General features: G+C 31.7%; 2 protein-coding genes across 2 annotated transcripts; one reads left to right on the top strand and one right to left on the bottom strand.

Moving 5' to 3' along the window:
- Window positions 1–3,933: 3,933 nt before the first annotated feature.
- Window positions 3,934–5,336, top strand: LOC136269480 (MAP7 domain-containing protein 2-like). The gene is made up of 3 exons (XM_066077922.1): window positions 3,934–4,407; window positions 4,642–4,814; window positions 5,092–5,336. The coding sequence occupies exons 1-3, from the start codon at window positions 4,184–4,186 to the stop codon at window positions 5,334–5,336; spliced, it is 642 nt and encodes a 213-aa protein (XP_065933994.1). The 5' UTR covers window positions 3,934–4,183.
- A 5,704-nt stretch (window positions 5,337–11,040) lies between these two features.
- Window positions 11,041–13,553, bottom strand: LOC117680524 (uncharacterized). Its single transcript, XM_066080672.1, has 6 exons — window positions 13,424–13,553; window positions 12,798–12,850; window positions 12,447–12,626; window positions 11,983–12,097; window positions 11,815–11,879; window positions 11,041–11,728 (listed from the first exon to the last, which is right to left on the bottom strand). The coding sequence occupies exons 1-6, from the start codon at window positions 13,513–13,515 to the stop codon at window positions 11,232–11,234; spliced, it is 1,002 nt and encodes a 333-aa protein (XP_065936744.1). The 5' UTR covers window positions 13,516–13,553; the 3' UTR covers window positions 11,041–11,231.
- Between the last annotated feature and the right edge of the window lie 7,280 nt (window positions 13,554–20,833).

The raw sequence follows: 20,833 nt of genomic DNA, 5'->3' as shown, positions 1-20,833 counted from the left end.
CACTCATTAACGTTCTCGTAAAATTTGCCTGCATATCACCCAAATGTCTTGTTTTCGGTGAGTTTGGCATAACGTTTGATTGGAATAATAAAGCAACTCATTGATCTCTTAGTGAAGCATTGTCATACGAATATGCCAAGTAAGGTTCCTCATACAATTGATTCTCTCCGATACAACTTCTGCTACTCAACGATGCAGATACACGACTTGTTTCGTCTAGAAAGAAACATAGTTTGATAAAAATGAAATACATTAATGAGATAAAAAAAACCCAGGAAATTGAAATATCATTAATTTATATTTTGTATATAAAATGCAATAAATTATTGAGTTTAATCTATATATTTGTGGAAATCTATTTGAAAACTAAACTAAGAATATATGATATGAGTAATGTAAGTAAATACAAGTATATTCTAAGTAAACCACATTGGAGTGTCTATTCCATAAAATTGTTTTGTGTAATAGCAGAATCAGAAAAGACATTAATTTCAAAATTACTTTAAAATTTACGATACGTTTGGATATAATTTAGTTCCACTCATTTATGGAAATTAATATATCTAAGATATATTTTTTTGTATAGCCACATGCACTTTTTCTCAGGGAAAGTTTTGTTTTACATCTCACCTGTTTCGCGGGGGTGTTAAGGAAGCATATGGGCAATTAAGCGTCATATTTTGACTCTTATATTCAAAATCGTGAAATTAAATAATTACTTTGAATAAGATCAAGTATTATCCTTTAAAATAGATGTCAGTGCAATAAAATCGGGTATAGTACAATACTGCCACATTGGTACATTATCACGTGACAACTATAAATAGCTTACGTATGTTCCTTAACATAAAATGAGATAGAACAACACTACCCCGCGGTTTCCAGAATAAAATAAACATACCCAGTGAAAGCAAAACATCTCAGTTATATCAAAACCGCTGCTAGAATTCTATTTTTGTCCTTATTAAAAAGTTATTTATCCGGTTCTAGTAAAACCTTCCCAACTTTAATATATATTGTAAGGAAAACGGCAAATTGCATCAAAACAACACACAACATGGGATTCTAGCAGCACTTTTCAATTTAAGCATTGATCAAACAAACGATACGTACAAAATTTCAAGTTCAATATATCCGGGGTAGTGTTGTTCTAGTCGGATTTTTACATCGTAAACAACGACAGAGGAAAGCCTGGCCGAGAAATAAAAGCAAATTTACATACCTTTTAGCGAATGATTGATAAAACTAACCACTCCCCCAGTATTCTTATGTTCAATTCTAAATAAATCACACCACAATACTTTATTAGAGTTCTTAGATTAGTTATATTTTGAATATGTTTAACATGCTTTCCGATCAAATTCACACGACATTCAACTTTTAGTCATGACGTCATCAATGTGTAAATCTACGTAACACAAACTAATTTGATTATTTCTGGAAAAAAAATTGTCTTCAGTATTTTTTATTTGTTTTTGATCTACGTTTCGTTTCTGAGATATTTGAATAATAACTTAGATTGTGATTTCACGGAATTACATGCAACTCAGATTCCATATGCTTCCTTAACACCCCCGCGTTCATATCCAATTGATGCGTTTTCATTGCCTGTTAGTTCTCCCATTAAAACCCAATAGAGATCTGGATTTGCTCTGGAGAGCACCGACCATAGCAATAAGTATTAACAAAACCCAAGCGAGAAGGAATGCAGTGTTGCGCCATGCCAAGTCTTCTTGGATGTTCCCTGAACATAATAATCAACGTAGAAAAATAGCATCGTTTAGCATTTTATAGCAAAACATAATCTACAGTACGAGTAAAGTAAACCATTAACAAAAGAATAAGAACTGCAAAAAAATTTTAAAAAAACAAATGGTACACATGAAGAAAATATAATGAACAGTAAAGCAAAATCTAATAAGTGAGTAAAACTTGATATTTGTTTAAAATTTGGAAAATAAACATTTTACATCTGAAACAAGTTTATAGCAAAAATAATAAGTAATGCTCTGAAATTAATAGTAAATAAAAATTTAGCATCTCATTTTTTTACTACATATTTTTTTACATATGAAAAATTTAAAAAAATCAGTGATTTTTTAAAATGTGAAACATTAGATAAGTAGGAAAAGTGTAAATCACCGTTATCTATAACGCAAATAACGTGTTGCATTTCACGTGTTTCTAAAGAAAAAGTTATAATTCAAGTTTTACTTAAGTATCATTTTCCTATTGATAAAAGACTAAATCACATTAAACCAACTAATCTTTTATTGCTAAGTGTTGCAAAGTGGCTTATGTCTGTAGCACGTTTATGGTATTGAGTAAATGATTAAATTAACATTTATTCTATCAAGTAAATCACAATGATGAGTTTAATCAAATGATAAATGATTTGTGTTTTTAAAAAAAATCAATATCATACCAACATCAACGGGTACATCAGAAACGTTTTGTTTAGTAATCGAAAGGCCGGAACTTGAATTGTTAAGACACCCCTTGACGTTGTCACAGTATTGGTCAACTGAACACATACACTTCGCCAAGCAGAGTCGACCATAAAAATTAGTTTTGCAGGGGCTGCTACAATTCAAGCCAAACCTCCCAGCAGGGCATTCTGAATATGTAAAAAACATAATTTCTATTTTCCTGCTACTTAAGAATGAAGATCGGACATTTGGTCAAACTATGTAAACTGAAAGGTAGCTATATGTGATAGGCAGATCTATGTCATTTATTTCACCTCTCCGTTGATTATCAGTCAAACGTTTGCTGGTTAAATAGAAATTAAAAAAGACAATTACAAACTGTCAACAATCTCAAAAATCTACAAAGCGACATAAAAATTTAAATCAGAGCAACATAGACCTCTTTAAAGATAGAGGTGGAATCAGGTGCCTAGGAGGAATAAGCATACCCTGCCGACCGGTCGAACCCTCCGTTTGCTAAGTGTCAAGATCATAAAAAACGACAGAAACCGTAGTGAATCTGGTGTATAATTAATGGTCTAGCAAGTATAAAAAATGTCAGTCATCATTTGTCATTAAAAAGCATTGTATTTGCTGACAAGGTCATTGCATGGACCATTGAACTTGCATAAAGATGATTTTAATCGAGGTTCTTAATAATCTTGTCCCAAAAACTTGTTTGTAAGTAACATGCCTCGTTTAATAAATTGTTCGTATGAAGAGCAGGCTCTGGAATAACGAAAAGCTGAGAGACATAAACCCCATAAGCAGGTGATGATGGTACATTGCTACATAAGTAAGGGAAGTTGACGATGGAAAAACTAAAAGCACCACGTTTATCAGATAGTAGAGAGGTTCAGCATTTGACCGTGTACGTGTACGCGTACGTGTGACAAGGGGAATCCCCTTATTTACTGCGTGTTACGTCATCAATTTTGCATACCGCGTAATTCTACAAGTTGTCAACATCGTGTAGATTCAAAAGTACACGGAGGTAAGAACTTCTAGCTTCTCACACTCAAAATGAATTTTTTTTGTATGAAAACTATATATTTTTTAAAAGAGGAGGATTCATTTCATACGATTGTTTTTCTAATTTGATTAAAATCAGAGAATTTTTTGATCAAATATGATTTTAAAATTACATTGGTAAAAGACGTTCATCCGTAGAGGAAATTTAGTTTCAAAAAACATTTTATCGTATTTTTAGCAATTAAATTGACACCATAAATTAGCAATATACATTCAAGGTCACATATATAATAAACTGTGATGAATCTTTAAACACAGAACGGGATGGGGGGGGGGGGGCACAAACACATTGCCGGCGGTCCAATACAACTCTACTACGTATGTTAAAATTTGATGAAAAAATGATCCGCTATACTGTTAGTTTAAAAATTGATAGACGATAGCGGATAAAAACCAGCAAATTTTTAATTGATTATCGTTTTTTGTGTGCCTGCATGTTCAGCTGTGCAGGCGCCGCGCTTGTGAATTCCCTTAAATTCTTATTATACTTTAACAGAGATTTAAAGAGCAATCACGAGCACCTGCTTCACTAAACCGAAACCAAACTCACATGTAATTGTATATGTACAATAAAACAAAGGCGTTGTCGGGGGAGGGCCGAGGTGATGCTTACATCCCCCCTTTTTATAAATTTGATTTCAGTATAAAATTACATGTTTTATTATTTTAGGTGAGATTCGAATATGAACTTCGACAGGAAAAAACAAATAAGATTTAAGAATGATGATGACATCAGGCTTCTGAGGGAAGTTGTTGCGAGAAATCCAATAAAAAATAAAAATAAATGGACAGAAGTCGCTGCAGTTTTGTCAACGCCTATGTTTGTGCTTGATGCTAGGAGAGTAAGAGAACGTACAAACCTCCTCATTGAACAACATAAGCGAGAAAATAGAGAAAATCTTAAAAGGTATTTTAAAAGATGGATTTACCCCCCCCCCCCAACAGAGAGAGAGAGAGAGAGAGTGAGAGAGAGAGAGAGAGAGAGAGAAAGAGAGAGGATTATAGTATCTCTCTTTCTCTCTATCACACATGCACATATACACAATTCGCAAAATAAATCCTTGCTTTTTCTCATTTTATTTAGATCCATGAAGCGTGTTTGATCCACTTTTTATTGTTTTTATCACGTTTAATTTTTCAGATCTGGCGTTGATGAAGATGTTACTGAAAGAACAACTTTACTAGATGAAATCATGGAACTGAAAGAAGAAGAAGAGAGAGAAAAGAAAGAAGAAAAAGAGAAGAAGGAAAAATCTGAAAACTTGGGGAAAGAAATAAGAAAAAGAGCCCTGGAGTGTTTAACTCCAAAGAAAGGTATGATCACGTTATTTTATTAATAAAAGATGTACTGGATTTATATTAGAATAAGTATTTGCTATATATTACACTGTACTCAACTGTTTGCAAAATGAAAGGTGCGATATCATTAATCATAACCTCGAAAAATGTTTTAGAAACGTTTCTGAATGAAACTTTTTGAATATGAACAGACTCCCGTTACATGCATATCGCATGCGCCGCTCGATATTTTTCAAGGGGGGGGGGGGGGGGGGGGGCTAATGCATTGCTAATTTCTTTTCTTTTTTTACAGATGATGAGAGTGACATTCCAAAAAGGAGAAATTCTCAAACCTACTTAGTTGATTATTTAAAGGAGAAATCAGAAATGGAGATGGCAACAAAGAGAACGGAGTTAGAATTGAGAAAAGAAGAACTTAGATTACAGAAAGCACAATTCGACCTCGACCGGGAGGAGAGACTCCAAAGGATGGAAATAGAAAAGCAGGAGAAAATTGCATTCATGGATTTGTTGAAGAAACTAACAAACAATAAATAAACACAAATAACATTACCCTTTGATATTCTTTTTTTCTTCAATGTAATAGATTGAAACACAAATTCAATTTTTTTTCTGTATGAAATAGTCCATTGTTTTCATTAAATAAGACAGCAACATAAGGTAGTTAAAGGTAAGCGGAACAAATAAAATACATAGTTAGTTTTTTCAACTGATGACAAATGAGTTATTTTAGGCCAAATATTCATGAAGAAATGGCGGGGAGACATCAAAGAATGAACCGGTTTCACTACCATACAAAATGGTGTGGCAGTTGGTTAGAATAGTTGCTACTCTGTAATATTTTCCGACAGGCTGTAAATACAATTTTTTTGTTTTCTTATAGTCAAGAAAAGCAAACAAAGTTAGAATTTTGCCGAAAGTCCATTCTACGCATACTCTGAGAGCTGACATCTTTTTGTTAAAACGCATCTGATTCGCTGATATAACAGCTCCTCGAAAGGGGGGAATTACGTATGGGGATAATGGATAGGCGGGGTCACCGTAGACTGAGTAGACTTCACCATTTGCTTTTGTCATATGATGTTGCATTTGTTGTTCAACACCGCTTTCTCTTAGCATACCTGCATCATGACGGCGGCCTTCAATTGGACCAAACATATGAGCAATCATTCCGTCAGGTGTCGTAATGCATTGGAATTTAAGACCATGTACTCTTTTATGACCATTGAATACCAATTGCTGATGAGATTGTGGTCTGCATATGGGCCTCACGGTTCCGTCGATAAACCCCCAGCAATTTGCAAGGGGTGCCCCACATTGGTTGACAGCTGCAACCATCTCGTCAAGTTTCGCGTGGGACAACCACGGCTGATGCAAGTTTTCCAATTTATGTCCGTGGATTGAATCTATATGGTGTAAAACCGTATTAAAGATATAGGATATTTCAGCTGTTGATCTTCCAAACACGTGTGAAAGATCTTGCAATCTATTCGGGTATGCTAATCTACGTATAAGGATGCACAAACCTTCTATTCCCGTGCATACAGTTCTATTCTTGCAAACAATTTTGACAGGTATGCCTAAGGCATCGCACAAAGCATATATGTCTTCTTTCTTAAATCTGAATAATGTACGGAATTGTTCTTCGCTGAGTTCATCAATTCCTAACTTATGATAAACTGATGATTCTTTGTCGTCATCCATACATGAAAGCAGTAAAAGGTCATCATCACCTTCCAGCGATGCAAGTAACATCATAGATTGAGCCATTTTTATTTACGATCGTATTGATCAAACACTGATTTTGATTAGTTTGTTTCAATTTTTCATCCAATCAAATATGACGTGACATCTTCCTCTACACGTAGGCGTACACGTGCAGTTTGCTTAACAGAACGCAACGTTAGATACGGGTACTTGTAATCTTACTTCTAACTATACACGTACGCGTACACGTACACGGTCAAATGCTTAACCTCTCTAATTTTCTTATTTGGTTACTATTAACGTCTTTTTCTAGTAAAATATCCAAATATGAAAAAAGATGTTTTGGAATCTGTGTTATATTTTATTTCAAGCTCACTGGGATATATTGAGTTAACATAAGGGTGAAAATGATAGTTGTTAATGGATAAAACATCATTAATAAATCTAAACGTAGAGTTTAAGGCCACAACAATAGCTAAATATTTTTCTTTCTATAAAAGTTTAATATTGTTTTACCCTGTTTACGTCTTCGTTAGCCAGAGGTTTTTGGTCCGCAAAAACTCGGTGACAAGATCCGTTTAATGATTGGCTGCAACTGCGGGTAGCTGATCCAATCGCATCGTTGTAAACAGCGCTAATAGATAAACTTTCAAAGAAACAAACATGTGATTTTTGGTAAAACATTCGGCACTTTTCACAAAAGTTGTGGCACAAGTGCTAGAGTACAGTAAGTCCACAAGGATGGCTTAACCAAATTACTTTAAAAACGATATATTTTACTAAATTTAACAGAGATTTACAAACTATTCAAAGCTCATGTAATCGTAACATGGGAAGTAAACATGGCGAATGAAGAGATTGCTTAACCCTTAGTACATGCATATATGACCCTGCTTTTGCTTGGTGCCTCTAGAGATCCATTGAGCTGTTATTTATTTTTAAAAATTGTCCACAATAATTACGACAACAATTATGGTTTTATGGCTTGATTTCATTCAATATATATATAAACTCCTGATGATTTAAAATGAAACTAGTTGAGTTTATTTCGGTGTTGTGATTTTTTTCATATAATACTACGTGTGTGGATTTATACTATATATATAATATATATATATATATATATATATATATATATATATATATATATATATATATATATATATATATATATATATATATATATATATATATATATATATATATATATATATATATATATATATATATATATATATATATATATATATATATATATATATAGTATTGTTAATTATGTTCCTATTCTCGCTAGTCAACATGTTTTCAAGTTGTATTTATTCCGGAGTGTGTATATTACCCGTTGTTTCATTCGATGCTTAAAAAATGTAAATATACAACAGCCGCAACTCAATGTGCTCGCTAGATAGCGCCACTGCATCACCAAGTTTTCGTAATGAGATCTGCCAAGGGTTTATGGGGAGAGAAGTAGACCGAAAACCCTTGGCTATCGAAGATGCTCTGTTTAGGATAATGCATCCAATATGTATAAGCTTCATTGCGCGTCTTATCAAAACTTGAATTGATATTGATTATATGAAGGAAAGTTCCATATGTTGAATTCCCACATTTTCAAAACAAAATACTAACAACTCCGTGATGCTGGATTTTATAAATTGATACAAACACTTTAAACTAAGATTGAAAAACAAGATTAAATACCTTCACACGTGCCATTAACTCCAAGGTAATCAGCACAGCATCGCGTTTCGACACTAAAATAAATCAAGCTCATTAATTGAAACAATTTTCCTCTCATTATTTTTGTTTAATGAATTGGCTGCAAATACTGTAAAATGGCTTTTTTAAAATTCTTTAGAATACAATCTTTGTGTGATTACTATTCTAACTTCTCTATACAATAAACAAATTGGAATATATTTGTATGAATATGGTCATTACTTCAATTATGAACATTGTTCTTTATTAACCTATTTATTTCTTTTTTGACAGAGATATATAAAGGTTAAACAAATTCTGTTTAAGGTTTATTATACGACTCATTATTTTGATTGTACATCTATAAGGAAAGCATGATAGAAGGTTGAATACTTTAAAATTTTGAATTAAAAAATAACTTAATTAACGTACCTTTTTTCTTTTAAAATGCTTAGACGTTTTTTCTATAATTCAGCATCTAGTTTATCATTTTACTAATAATCTGTGATTTGTTTATCACTTATCAATATGTTTATTTGAGCAATTATCTAATAAACAGAAATACATATAGCACAATATTATAGGTAAACTTTTAGGCAATGATTACTAAATGGTAATAAAATTGGGAAAAAAAATGCAATTTGATTTTTATTATGATGCAGACATCGCGAGAAATAGAGATATTGCAAAATTTGAACTCCCGGTTAAAAAAATTACCGTTGTTTACCCAATCAAGTTAACGACCATTAGGCACGAGGAAAATCTATCTGTCTTGAGACATATTACAAAAAAATACATTACCTCCCTTCACATACTGTGCTTTTTCCATTACTGCTGCATGCAACCGTTGTGTAGATTTTAAAGCGATCATTTCTCTTACTACTATGGAAAAAGTACTTTTTCTGTTGCGATAGTCAAGTCCTCTTTCTGAAAGGACTATATTTGGTATGGTCGAATATCTGCCCCCAATTTTAACAAGTAGTGTGACATTAGTGTCGTATGAAAATCAAATCTTCATAATTCATTGTACAGAAGATGCCTATTATTTTAATCTTGATTTTAGTCATCATTGCTGAGTCGCTGTCTATCTCTGACGTCACCAAAATAACAAAACAAATGAAAATATTGTCATTTTTTCTTTATATTTTGCTTTCGGAAGTATAGAGCGAAGGCCTGCTCAACTTCGATTTTAAGATATTTTTTCTTTGTATAAATATACACATCATACTAAAAAATGGTACTTGAGCAAGCCTGCGCTCAGTGTTTACAAGTCGAAAGCCCTCGGAAAACACCTATATTTTGCTACAAAACATCAATTAATCAAAATAAGACAATCTTCATGACGTCATTTCTACATTATGACGTCACTGTGGTGACAACTTTTTACGCACTTATTTCCACTATGATTTCAACTATCTTCTATATTATTTTTAAAAATGCATTGGAAAATGGTATAATACCGCACAAAGTCCTTTGGAGAATATCAAGCTTGTAATGCGACAGGAGTAATCGCTACAGGATGTTGTTTTAAGCAATCTATTATCACATTTTAGCAATCTAAATCTAGTAGAGATCAAAACTTGTTTAACGTTTTTTAAAGATAACACTTTGTGAAAAAACAAATATGTATAGGATACAAATTTTACCAGCTGTCATAACTGGGATGATGAGTTTAGATATCTATGATACATTTTACTTAATTTCTATGTGTTTATTTTGGTATTTTAAGAATTTGTACAAATACAATATATTCCTGTTTCCACTATAAAGCGGAAAAGGACACATTTTGAACATTTCCCTGTCTCCTATTTCAAGGAAGATTACAGTCGGTGTCAAATATAAGGGTTAAGTAAAAAAAAACCTTTTGGAAGAACTTGGCAAAGTTTCAGTCATATTTTGCCCTGCTTTGATGTAATTTTTTAAATTCTCACAATAAACTTAAAAGTTACATTTATTACACAGAAATACTTTATGATTAAGAACCTATAAGTGGTTACCTAATAAGACTTTCACCGAGTTATTGTAACATCATAAACAGTGCATTTTCACATTTGTCTTAAAACTGAACAGAAAACACCAAATCACCAGTTGTTTGTTTGAAAAGAACAGAAAACAATGTCCGCAGCCGTTAACCAAGATAACATTCACATTAAAACTATAACATGTTATCGTTGACAAAGTCTGAGGAGACATATTTTACTCTTAAACAATTATGAGAAAATGTGTCTGTTTCCATCATTTTTGACTACATCTTGAAAATATGACAACATGTTGGAGACATTAATTATTCTTTTTTAAAAACAGGGTAAAAATGGCCTACTTGGTATTTTATATACAGTCACGTTTTCAAGATGGTATATGTGTATTTTCATAAGATTTAAACACCTTTTGAATTTATGGGCAAATGTTGAAAGACACTGTATCTTCCTCTTTAATATTTATTAAATGTCAATGCATAAAAAGTGATTGTTATCTTTCACAAATAAAACACGGTTTGAGTTACATTACAACATGAATCATTGAATGATAAAAAAAAAATCATGACATAAATGAATTAAATCTTACTTATTTAACGCCCCCCCCCCCCCCACCATTAAAGATAATTCAGTATTTAATAAATAAAAATATTTAAATAATGTACTAAATTGGTATGTAACTTGTTAATTAACAATTTATTCATTTTAACGCATTTCATCATAATAGTCAATAAATAATATTATAATATTTGGCAAATATACACATAAACATCGTATACATGCAACAAAAAATCTGAAATGATTTGTACATGACAAACATATTATTTGCATTTTGTTAAGGTACATTGTATTATCCGCTATTATGAAACTGCAAAAACAACGCTATAACATAATCATTTACAACTCAAATTGATATTGAGGTATAATTTTTGATTGAAATCTTAAATATCTTGATATTTATAATATAAATTTCATATTTAAAGGAATATTACACATCGTGTACCAAACTACCAATATATCTCCTAATATCTGAAAATAAAAGAAAAATTTCTTATATATCATCACCATTGTCTGCTTTTTCTCTTGTTTCAATGATCTGCGAACAAGAACCATACTCTGGCTGAATGGCCTTTGAAATTCTTTTTTCATCAATACAAACAAATTCCACAAAGTCATATTCATCGTCTGTTTTAATCTTGTTTGGATCGTAGATTTCTTCAGTTGACGGATCTAAATGAACTTTTAAGGACAGAATACTGTACTGAATAGGCACGTGCAATTGCCCATAACTTGATACTGAGCCATGTCCATCATCTGTTTCTATTTCCGAATCCAAATACGTTAACTGATGTTTGTATGTATTTATTATTTCATTGTCTTTAAAATATGGCGCCAAATGAATACTTTCAGCGGCACTGATTAAATCCGTATCTATCGTTTTAGATGTCCGTGAGTCGCCATGTAAATTATCCGAAATACATTTTGTTTCTCGTGGATAATGCTCAAAAAATGATTGAGAAGCGGTTTCTTCAATATTCCTAGAAGCAACTAAAAAAATATTCTATTGTATATAAATTATAATATTTCGCCTCACACATTTATTCATTGTTATTTATTATTGGATTTGAAATTACCGCATTTCTTGTCATGGCCTCCCTTCGCGAACTGAAATTGCGAATGGAATTGAATCTTTTTTGCTCTACAACATAAACAAAAGTCTAATTTTGTTTTAAATAGCTATTGGAATGATAGTTCTTTTATTCTTCATATTTTCTAAAAACATTTCCTTAAAAATACTAGACCTTAATTTAAAACTGATTATTCCTGTCGTAGACAATCCAATTACAGTAGACAAAAGAAAAGCAAATATTGTGATTTTCCACCCAGACGTGTTTCGGGTGAAGGCCTGATTGGTCGCTGAAAAAAAATTTATAATAAGAATTACCAGTTGGTGCTTTGCTTATCAAAAATGTTCGATCAAAGTTTCTTACAGTTTGTACTAGCATGCTGTAACTAATTATAATTAAATGTATTTATCACCCGTTTCACTCCTACACATCGCAATTCAAAAATTAGAATAACAAATAGTCTGCACGGTGTAACTATTGCGCTTACATAAACACGTTGTCATATATAGTTTGTTGTTTAAATATTCCATGCAAGTTAACTGCAATTAAATTTATTGTCTTACTAATTCTTAAAAACTACTTCAATCATGTAAAGTTGTAAAACATATTATTACAATTTCGTAATATGTTGTTCAAACCTGCAGTTCTATTTGATACAAGAATTGACTTTTCTGTGACATTTTCTTTTTGTACACATCCAAAAGCCTCAGAACAGTACTGATGAATGGAACAGTTACACGATTTTTCACAGAATCGTCCAAAGTAGTCTTGTGGGCACGCCCAGCTGCAGTTTACCCCATATGTTCCTAATGGGCATTCTATACAAGAATATTGAAGAAAGTTATGATCAATAGTAACATTTTAGATTATTGAAATATTTATTTTATTGGTTTTATCTCCTTTCCAATTTTCTAATGATTAATGTAAGTTCTTAAATAAGTTTAGAAAACATAATTGGTTTTATACAAGGACCTTGTTATTGCATTTACCTTTGCATTGATTATTTTCTCTATAGTAATTGGCACAACACAAACCACTGATGCTGAAAAAATATTCAAAATGAATTTTAAACCTCATTCTAAATGAAATATTTATATCATGTTAAAGGTAAGTAGTAAACTAAATAAAGGGTACAATAACGCCAATCTCAAGAATTTGCGTGAATTTTTTGTAAAATTCACTTTTTAACTTTGTTTTCCTATACTACAATTATTTTTACAAACGAGCTAAAAGCTGCCTATAGCAAAGTACGTTTACGTTCTCAACAGGATGATTGCTCAATCTGATTGTTGTATCGGAAATCCCGATAAGCAAGTTCGTGAATTAAACTGAGAGCAGTGTTAGTTAGATAATTAATTTAATCATTATACACATAAAGTATATACAATAAAAATACATTGAACAAAAGGCTAAATGGTATTTTCAGTTTTTCCTTTTGAATTTAAGGAACAGATAACAAAAGTGTGCAATTTGGCTTTACAAAGACCATACAAAGACATCACAGGATGCAAAACACAGAACAAAGAAAAAAAAAATAAAAAACAAGAAAAAATAAATTGCAAACTGGAATTAAATTATGAAATAAAAATGGAATGTTTGGTGTTCTTTTACTTACCTGTCACACTCTAGAGAGCCCGTCAAGTTTCTGATATGAAATATAGAAAATATTAAAAAAAATAAGAGAACATGGGGAAAATGAAACTCCATTATACTTCTAGACACTGCCTGCACTATGTTTCATTTACACGGAAGGTATTGTGTTTAATGAAATAATTGAGGAAATACTAATAAAAATAAGTGTTATTTAGAAAATCATTTATTATGGTTTATGAAAACTATAAAACTATAAAATTCAGTATCAGAACTATTGATCTTTAAACTCAGGACAAATCATTTCAAGTTGTAATAAAATTTCAAAATTTGAAATCAATTTAAAGCAATATGTACGAAAGCCGAGAAGGATCATTCGAGATTCGAGATTCAAAATACGAGATTCGATATACAAGATTCAAGATTCGAAATTCGAGATTCGATATCTAAATTAACCAATCAAATCATGGATCTGAAACCTGTATCCTAGCAACATCAAACTGTTCTAAATAAAGATCATTCGTACATGCTCTTTCCTACAACTAAATGTCTTAATATCTCTTATATAGTGGTTATAAAATGGTTAAATTAACATTGATGAATAAACCCAACACAGTATAAACAATTAAATTAGTGATAACACTGTTGGCTTTGCGAATCTAAGTGGTTTTGTTTGCCCTGTATGTATTTCCCCCCGAACATTTTTAACCCGAAGTGTATTCGCCCCAACTGTGTAAAAATCGGCCCTCGAAGAAAGATCTGTTTAATCTAAATAATTAAAACTGAGTGTGGTTTTAGCTATGAAACGAAACTCAATAAAATAATCGACATGTCAAAATATAGGTTATGATAAAGTTTTAAACCATAGAAGATATAATGATTTACAACCTCAACGACAACAATCCAGATAAGAATAGTGTATTGTAGGGTATGGCAATGCCATTGTCGATATGAGAGAGAGAGAGAGAGAGAGAGAGAGAGAGAGAGAGAGAGAGAGAGAGAGAGAGAGAGAGAGAGAGAGAGAGTTTTGTAGTGTCAAATTCAATTTTGATTTAGAATTTGAAATTGATTTGATTTGATACAAGCATATGTAGACAATAATTAAGCCTTTAAAAGGAGAAAAGAGAGGAGGTAGCTAGGGTAGGGCAGACCAACTGACAAGCTTTAATTTTAACGGTGTTAGCGCACCTGTGATTTACATCGACTCTCTCTCTCTCTCTCTCTCTCTCTCTCTCTCTCTCTCTCTCTCTCTCTCTCTCTCTCATCACCTAGCATTTCCTTTTCCGTGAGGGGGTTTGGGGTATTTGTGATGTCTTACATTAGCTAACGAAATGATAAAAAAAAAACATGAAAATTTCTGTAAATTGTGTTCGGATGTTGTACTCAATAATCTGTTTTCAGTATGTACTTTTCAAGGGGGGGGGGGAGCTATATAGTCAGTTATTTTGTCCCCACTTTGTTTTCTCTTCGTTTTCCAGGGTTTTTTTTTTTTTATTTAGATCGGCAAATTAATATAAAACTTTCTGTGTATCTCCATAACGATTCACTGTAGATAAATTATGAGTAGTTTTACTTTCGATAAACAGGTACATATCCGTACTTGATTTTTAATTTGACTCTTATAATTGGATTTAATATTCCAATAAATATAGGATAGGAAAGAGTAGACGGGACTTTTTTGCGCATATCCTACTGTACCATTCATTCAACACAGGTATTAACACTCATCGAGTTCGACTTGCTTTCCTTTTTATATCCACTGGATTTAAAGCTATTAATTTTTGAAAATATTTTGAATTTATTGCCTGATTATATATAAATTAGAGCTGCGCTGGTGCATCCATTTGCCCAAATGGACCAAAACATAACCAAATGAATCTAAAAAATTTGACAAAATTAGTTTTAAACGTACGACTCTTTTTTCAATTGTAATCGGGTATGTCCTTTAGAAAAATCTTGAACCTCGCACATTTTAGCAAATAAAACGACAATTGTTTCATTATTTTATGGGGAGGGAGGTGGTGCCGGTATAGGAAATGTATTGCTTGTGGCAGTTGTGCTATACTATCACTTGTTATAATAGGTAATACTACAAATTGAAATAAAATGAAAGTTTCCAATTACACTGTACATAGCTTCTATCATGCATTTTGACCCGAGCGATAGTTTAAAACAATTTTCAAAGCATATAATGTAATTAAACCGATCATTTTTGAAATTTAATTTTCTGGATCCCCGCCTGATACGTCCGCCTTCATGTATATTAGAATTACATGTAACGTTGACCATATGTACACATTAACTTAATCGGCTATGTTATGTGACGATAACATTTTTTATCAATGTTTTTGCAGGAAAGGTAACAAATAACAGCCATTTTTGTTGGTTTTTGCACTGATTATTTGAGATAATTTGCCGCCATCTTTTATGCATTCCACACACCACTCACAGTTTCTTTATTTGGTGTTCTGTGTGTATGGCGACAAATTGGTAAATTTGCACCACTCGCCCCTTGTAGCTGCACCCTGATTACATTTTATCTGGCTAAGTGTAATGTAGTAGTATATTAAATACACACATCTTTGTTTGCAGTGCTTATTAACATTTTTAGAGATTGACTTACAAACAAAGTAAACATTTGTATGATTTATATGTAATTATTATCAATTTTGGTGCGGGGGGGGGTAGGAAACTACAGAGAAACTTAACTTGCCTGTGATATATATGCTTGTCTATAACTTTTATTCTTTCTTGTTGATATATCAATGAATGAATTATAACAAAATACATGTACAACAATTAATTTTGAAATATTCATGCACAATCAAATTTTTAAAACGTTTTACTGTTCTCTGCACAAGAAATCGGCAATGTGAACAAATTGGCACCCTATCAGCCCTACCTTTAATTGTAGAAAGTAGGTATCCTTCTATATTGAACACAATTCCAAAAGAAAGACTCATAATAAGTTGTTTACTGAGGAAAAGGAAAAAAAATGTATTAATTAATAATTCCGTACGATGTGATAATATCTCAATGATTTGTTTTTCATCATAGTACTAGTGTATGACTGTATGCATACATAAAAACGATAAGTAATGCTCATATTTATTGGTGAAACCGGACTGATTATTTAGAATTAGATTATTTAGATACATGTACTAATCTTCATGCGCGGATCTTGAAAGGAGGGGGTCAGGGGATCTGGACCCCCTCCTCGGGAAAATTGGAGCTTATTAAATTTACATATTAAGATTATTTAAAATTGGCGTAGGACCCCCCCCCCCCCCCCCCTATAGAAAAAATTAGCTGCGCTTATGAAGTTCTCTACCATATATAACCACATTTTTACACAAAAGGGGTGAATATTACTGGTGGTGAAATACCCCAGGGTTCAAACGCATCAGGTTGAAATGCACCAGGGCAAACAAAATCACTTAGATCCACGAAGCACACTGGACTATTACTAGTCTACTTAGATATTCTGTGTAAAAGTAAATACAAATAAATATATAGTTAGGTAGGGAGAAGTGAACATAGCATTTATTTGTATATAAGAGCATGTACGGATGATTTTTATTTAGAACAGTTTGATGTTGCTAGGATACATATTTTCAGATCCTTGATTTGATTGGTTAATTTAGATATTGAATCTCGAATTTCGAATCTTGAATCTCGTATTTCGAATCTCGTATTTTGAATCTCGAATCTCGAATGATCCTTCTCGGCTTTCGTAAATATGAGCTGCATTTTTTTTTTCATGAAAATAATATTTTCTAAACTGAACAAAACAAACATTGTTTTTAAATTTCTTTTAGCCATATTTGTGTGGAAATGGCCGTTAAGAAGCTTTAGTTTTGCCTTAAGAGCAAAATTTAATTATTGTCGCCCTGTACAAAAAATTGATTTGGTATATATTCCTTAGAAATGAAATCTTTCCTCCGACAAAAATTAATAATGTTTTCAAATCTTACTTATCATAAGAATTTAAATTATATGCAGACTTAACATACTAGCAGGTTTTTACAGCAAAATAATATTCTAAAAAATACAGCTCATATTGCTTTCAATTTATTTTAAACCGAGATTTTTTTTCGCGCATGCTCACTATGTAATACGGTTGAGATGTTTTAAGGGGTGCATATTTTACGCCGAAAAAAAACAAATTTTAATGCATTTATTGATCCCAAAAAAGTGAAACTCATGTTGAGAGATTAATGTAATGACAATGTGGTGTTTTGCGGTGATTTTATGATATAAAACCTCTGAAGTTTAATTTTCAACAAACCGAAGGTTCCTTTCTCCGACCAAGGAGCGATGAGTTTAACTCATACTAATATTCCAATGTCTAACTTACAAAACAAAAACATAAACACAAAAAACAGAGCGCAACGGGATAGTATTTTCCACCAATAAAAAAGAAAGCGGAAGTCTCGAATGATATCAACTAAATGAGATTATCTAATGAAGGAGAATACAGAATAGCTTAATATGCAGACGACACACCAGTTATAATGAATGGTACATTGCAGGAATGGTACCAGGCTTAAAAACAAATTTTACAAAAACAAAAATGGTTTGTATTGGTAGCAAAACATTTTCAGAGATTGTATTTAATCACCCACGATGGAAACTTATTTGGAATAATTTTAATTTTGAACTTCTTTGTATTAAATTTTCAGTTACACTAGATGAAATGGAAGACTTAAATTATTTACCAAAATTATTTAAAATTAGAAAATTGATAAATCAATGCAAGTCAAGAAAATTAATCCTATTGGTGAAATAACGATAATCAAGACACTAATAATATCAAAGTTAAACCATCTAATACTAGCATTACTAAACCACAAACCTGAACACCTAGTTCATTTAGTCAATTCTTTTAAGATGCATAATAAGCTAGTTCTTATTTGGCTGAACAGTAAAACAGACTGTTTTAAAAATACATTTTGTAGTGTGTTTTTGATTTATAAATAAAAATCAAACTGTACGAGTGATTTACTTGAAACCGCCTGACTACGCATTATCAATGAATAGCTTAACCCAGTGAATTTATCTTGTACCTTCATTCAGCAAAACAGATGGACATTTAAAAACTAAGTAGTTACCTGCCCTTTTGATCGTGTGAGCTGTGTTGTTTAGAATTTGAAAACAATGACACTCATCCTCACAACACGACCGAAGAAATAAGCTGGACACAGGGCGCTGGAGTTGTCACCGTATGTTCCCGCCGGACACTCTAAAATAACTAGAATTTGTGCTAGAGCTGCAGAAGTTTTGTGCAATCAGAGCCCGTACAAACTTGAACGCAGGTAAGGCAGGCTAAAGATTTTGAAAACCAATTAGAGAAATTGAGCGTATAATTGTGATTTGAGTTGATAAACATATACTGATAGCCCTGTTTACGTAGGGAAAAAAAGAAATGTAAAGCTTATATTCTTAAATGTTTAAGTCTTCAAAAGTCCAATTGAAAATATGAGATAAGACATATTAACGAAACCACATCAATTTTTATCCTAAGATACAACGCTTATATGTATAATATATTCTTGGAAGCAGTGGCGAATGAGTAATAACTAAAAAAGCAGGTTTTGATTTCAATTCCTGTTTTGTTTAGAGTATAATGTAGAAGAAAGTTAAAGGAGCCAGAAATTATACATACAGGTACCTACCGTAAGTGTGTTTTGCTTATCAGAATATTTAATATTGTAAATCAGAGAACTCGTCTTTTTTTATTCACTGAATAGAGTTTTTGTCATGCTTTATTTTTATTATTACCAATTAATACAATAGTTCTATATAAAGACATACACACCAAACAGACTCATTCTAAATGTACAGTTACCATTGTTACAAACTAGTTATTTGCATATCATAATTACAATGCCTATTATAACAAGTTAGCATATGGAGATGATTGAAAAAAATTAAACATGAATGTTTGCAATAACATTCTTAATAGTTTCCCACCTAGAAAAAAAATTATCACATCTCATTTTTATTGCAAACAACTTTCTCTCTACCAAATAATATGCCAATATTGATTTCAATAATTCGGTAATATGCAGATCAGAACTTTTCCTTGATTTGAAAAAAATATATTGCTTTGTTAATAATATCAATATATTAGCAATATAATTTTTTCTCTTCTGTAGCCAAATATCACTTCACTTAATGAAAAGATTATATCAAAAGGACAATAATATGACAAAAATGCTATAATTGCACCAAAACTCTTTACTCTTATGACAATAAAAAACAAATGTTCAATTGACTCAGGTTCTTTTGCACAAAGATTGCATCTGTTATTGCAGGTAATTTTGCAATTAAATAAATATTTGTTTGTCCCTAGAATTCTATGGAATATCCTATATTCCAACAATAATAGCTTACTGTCTTTGGTACAATTAAAAGGTGCATTACACTTTGATTTCCAACTAAATGTCTCACTCAACTCAAGTAAAGTTTCTCATTTATGTTCATGTTAAGCACAAATTGGATATCTCCAATAAATACATAATACACTTCTTTGTTATTTTTTTGTGAAATGTTTATAGATGCTGGTAGGAGAGAAAATTGCTTATGTGTATTATAATTGTCATTTATTTGTAAACAAATGACTTTTTTTTAATCCAAATACAGTGGTAAATGGCAGATTAACACCAAATTCACCAAGATGGATAAACTTTCCAAGATCATTAAAAAATCAGACAAATACATAGAGTTTTTCTTATATAAACTTTCAAAAAACAGTGATTTTTTTTTTATTAATTTTGATATGACGATTTAACCAGACAGGAATGTGTTGTGCAACAAATAATTTATGTACAATGTCAATGTAATAGGCAACGTTATAAATTGATGTGTCACTTTAGGTAATAATACTGACTTTATAACAGTTATCTTTCCTAAGAGAGTTATCTGCCTTTTATTCCAGTTATTAATCTCTTTAAATATCAAAGAAAGTTTATGATTAAAATTTAATTTCGTAATATAGACAATATACAATCAAATTCCACAAAGTCATATTCATCGTCAGATTTAATCTTGCTTGGATCGTAGAGTTCTGCAGTTGATGGATCTAAATCAATTTTCAAGGTCAGAACACTGTACTGAATAGGCACATGCAATTGCCCATAACTAGATACTGAACCATGTCCAGCATTTGTGTCTATTTCCGAATCCAAATACGTTAAGTGATGTTTGCATGTATTTATTATTTCCTTCTCTTTAAGATATGGCGCCAAATGAATACTTTCAGCGGCACTGATTAAATCCGTATCTATCGTTTTAGATGTCCATGAGTCGCCATGTTAATTATCCGAAATATATTTTGTTTCTCGTGGGGAATGCTCAAAAAATGATTGAGAAGCGGTTTCTTCAATATTCCTAGAAGCAACTAAAAAAGTATTCTATTGTATATAAATTATAA

The sequence above is a fragment of the Magallana gigas genome, chromosome 3, assembly GCF_963853765.1.
Source record: "Magallana gigas chromosome 3, xbMagGiga1.1, whole genome shotgun sequence".
NCBI classification, from domain to species: domain Eukaryota; kingdom Metazoa; phylum Mollusca; class Bivalvia; order Ostreida; family Ostreidae; genus Magallana; species Magallana gigas.
The sequence above is the reverse complement of the archived record's forward strand: the minus strand, read 5'-3'. Positions and strand labels throughout refer to the sequence as shown.

Bases quoted from the DNA above. Each gene is read 5' to 3' on its own strand.
- LOC136269480 (XM_066077922.1), top strand. From the start codon at position 4,184: ATGAACTTCGACAGGAAAAAACAAATAAGATTTAAGAATGATGATGAC. The intron at 4,408-4,641 runs GTATTTTAAAAG...TTAATTTTTCAG, and splicing joins AATAGAGAAAATCTTAAAAG to ATCTGGCGTTGATGAAGATG. The intron at 4,815-5,091 runs GTATGATCACGT...CTTTTTTTACAG, and splicing joins GTGTTTAACTCCAAAGAAAG to ATGATGAGAGTGACATTCCA.
- LOC117680524 (XM_066080672.1), bottom strand. From the start codon at position 13,515: ATGGAGTTTCATTTTCCCCATGTTCTCTTATTTTTTTTAATATTTTCT. The intron at 11,880-11,982 runs GTCTAGTATTTT...TTTATGTTGTAG, and splicing joins ATAATCAGTTTTAAATTAAG to AGCAAAAAAGATTCAATTCC. The intron at 11,729-11,814 runs GTAATTTCAAAT...ATATTTTTTTAG, and splicing joins AGGCCATGACAAGAAATGCG to TTGCTTCTAGGAATATTGAA.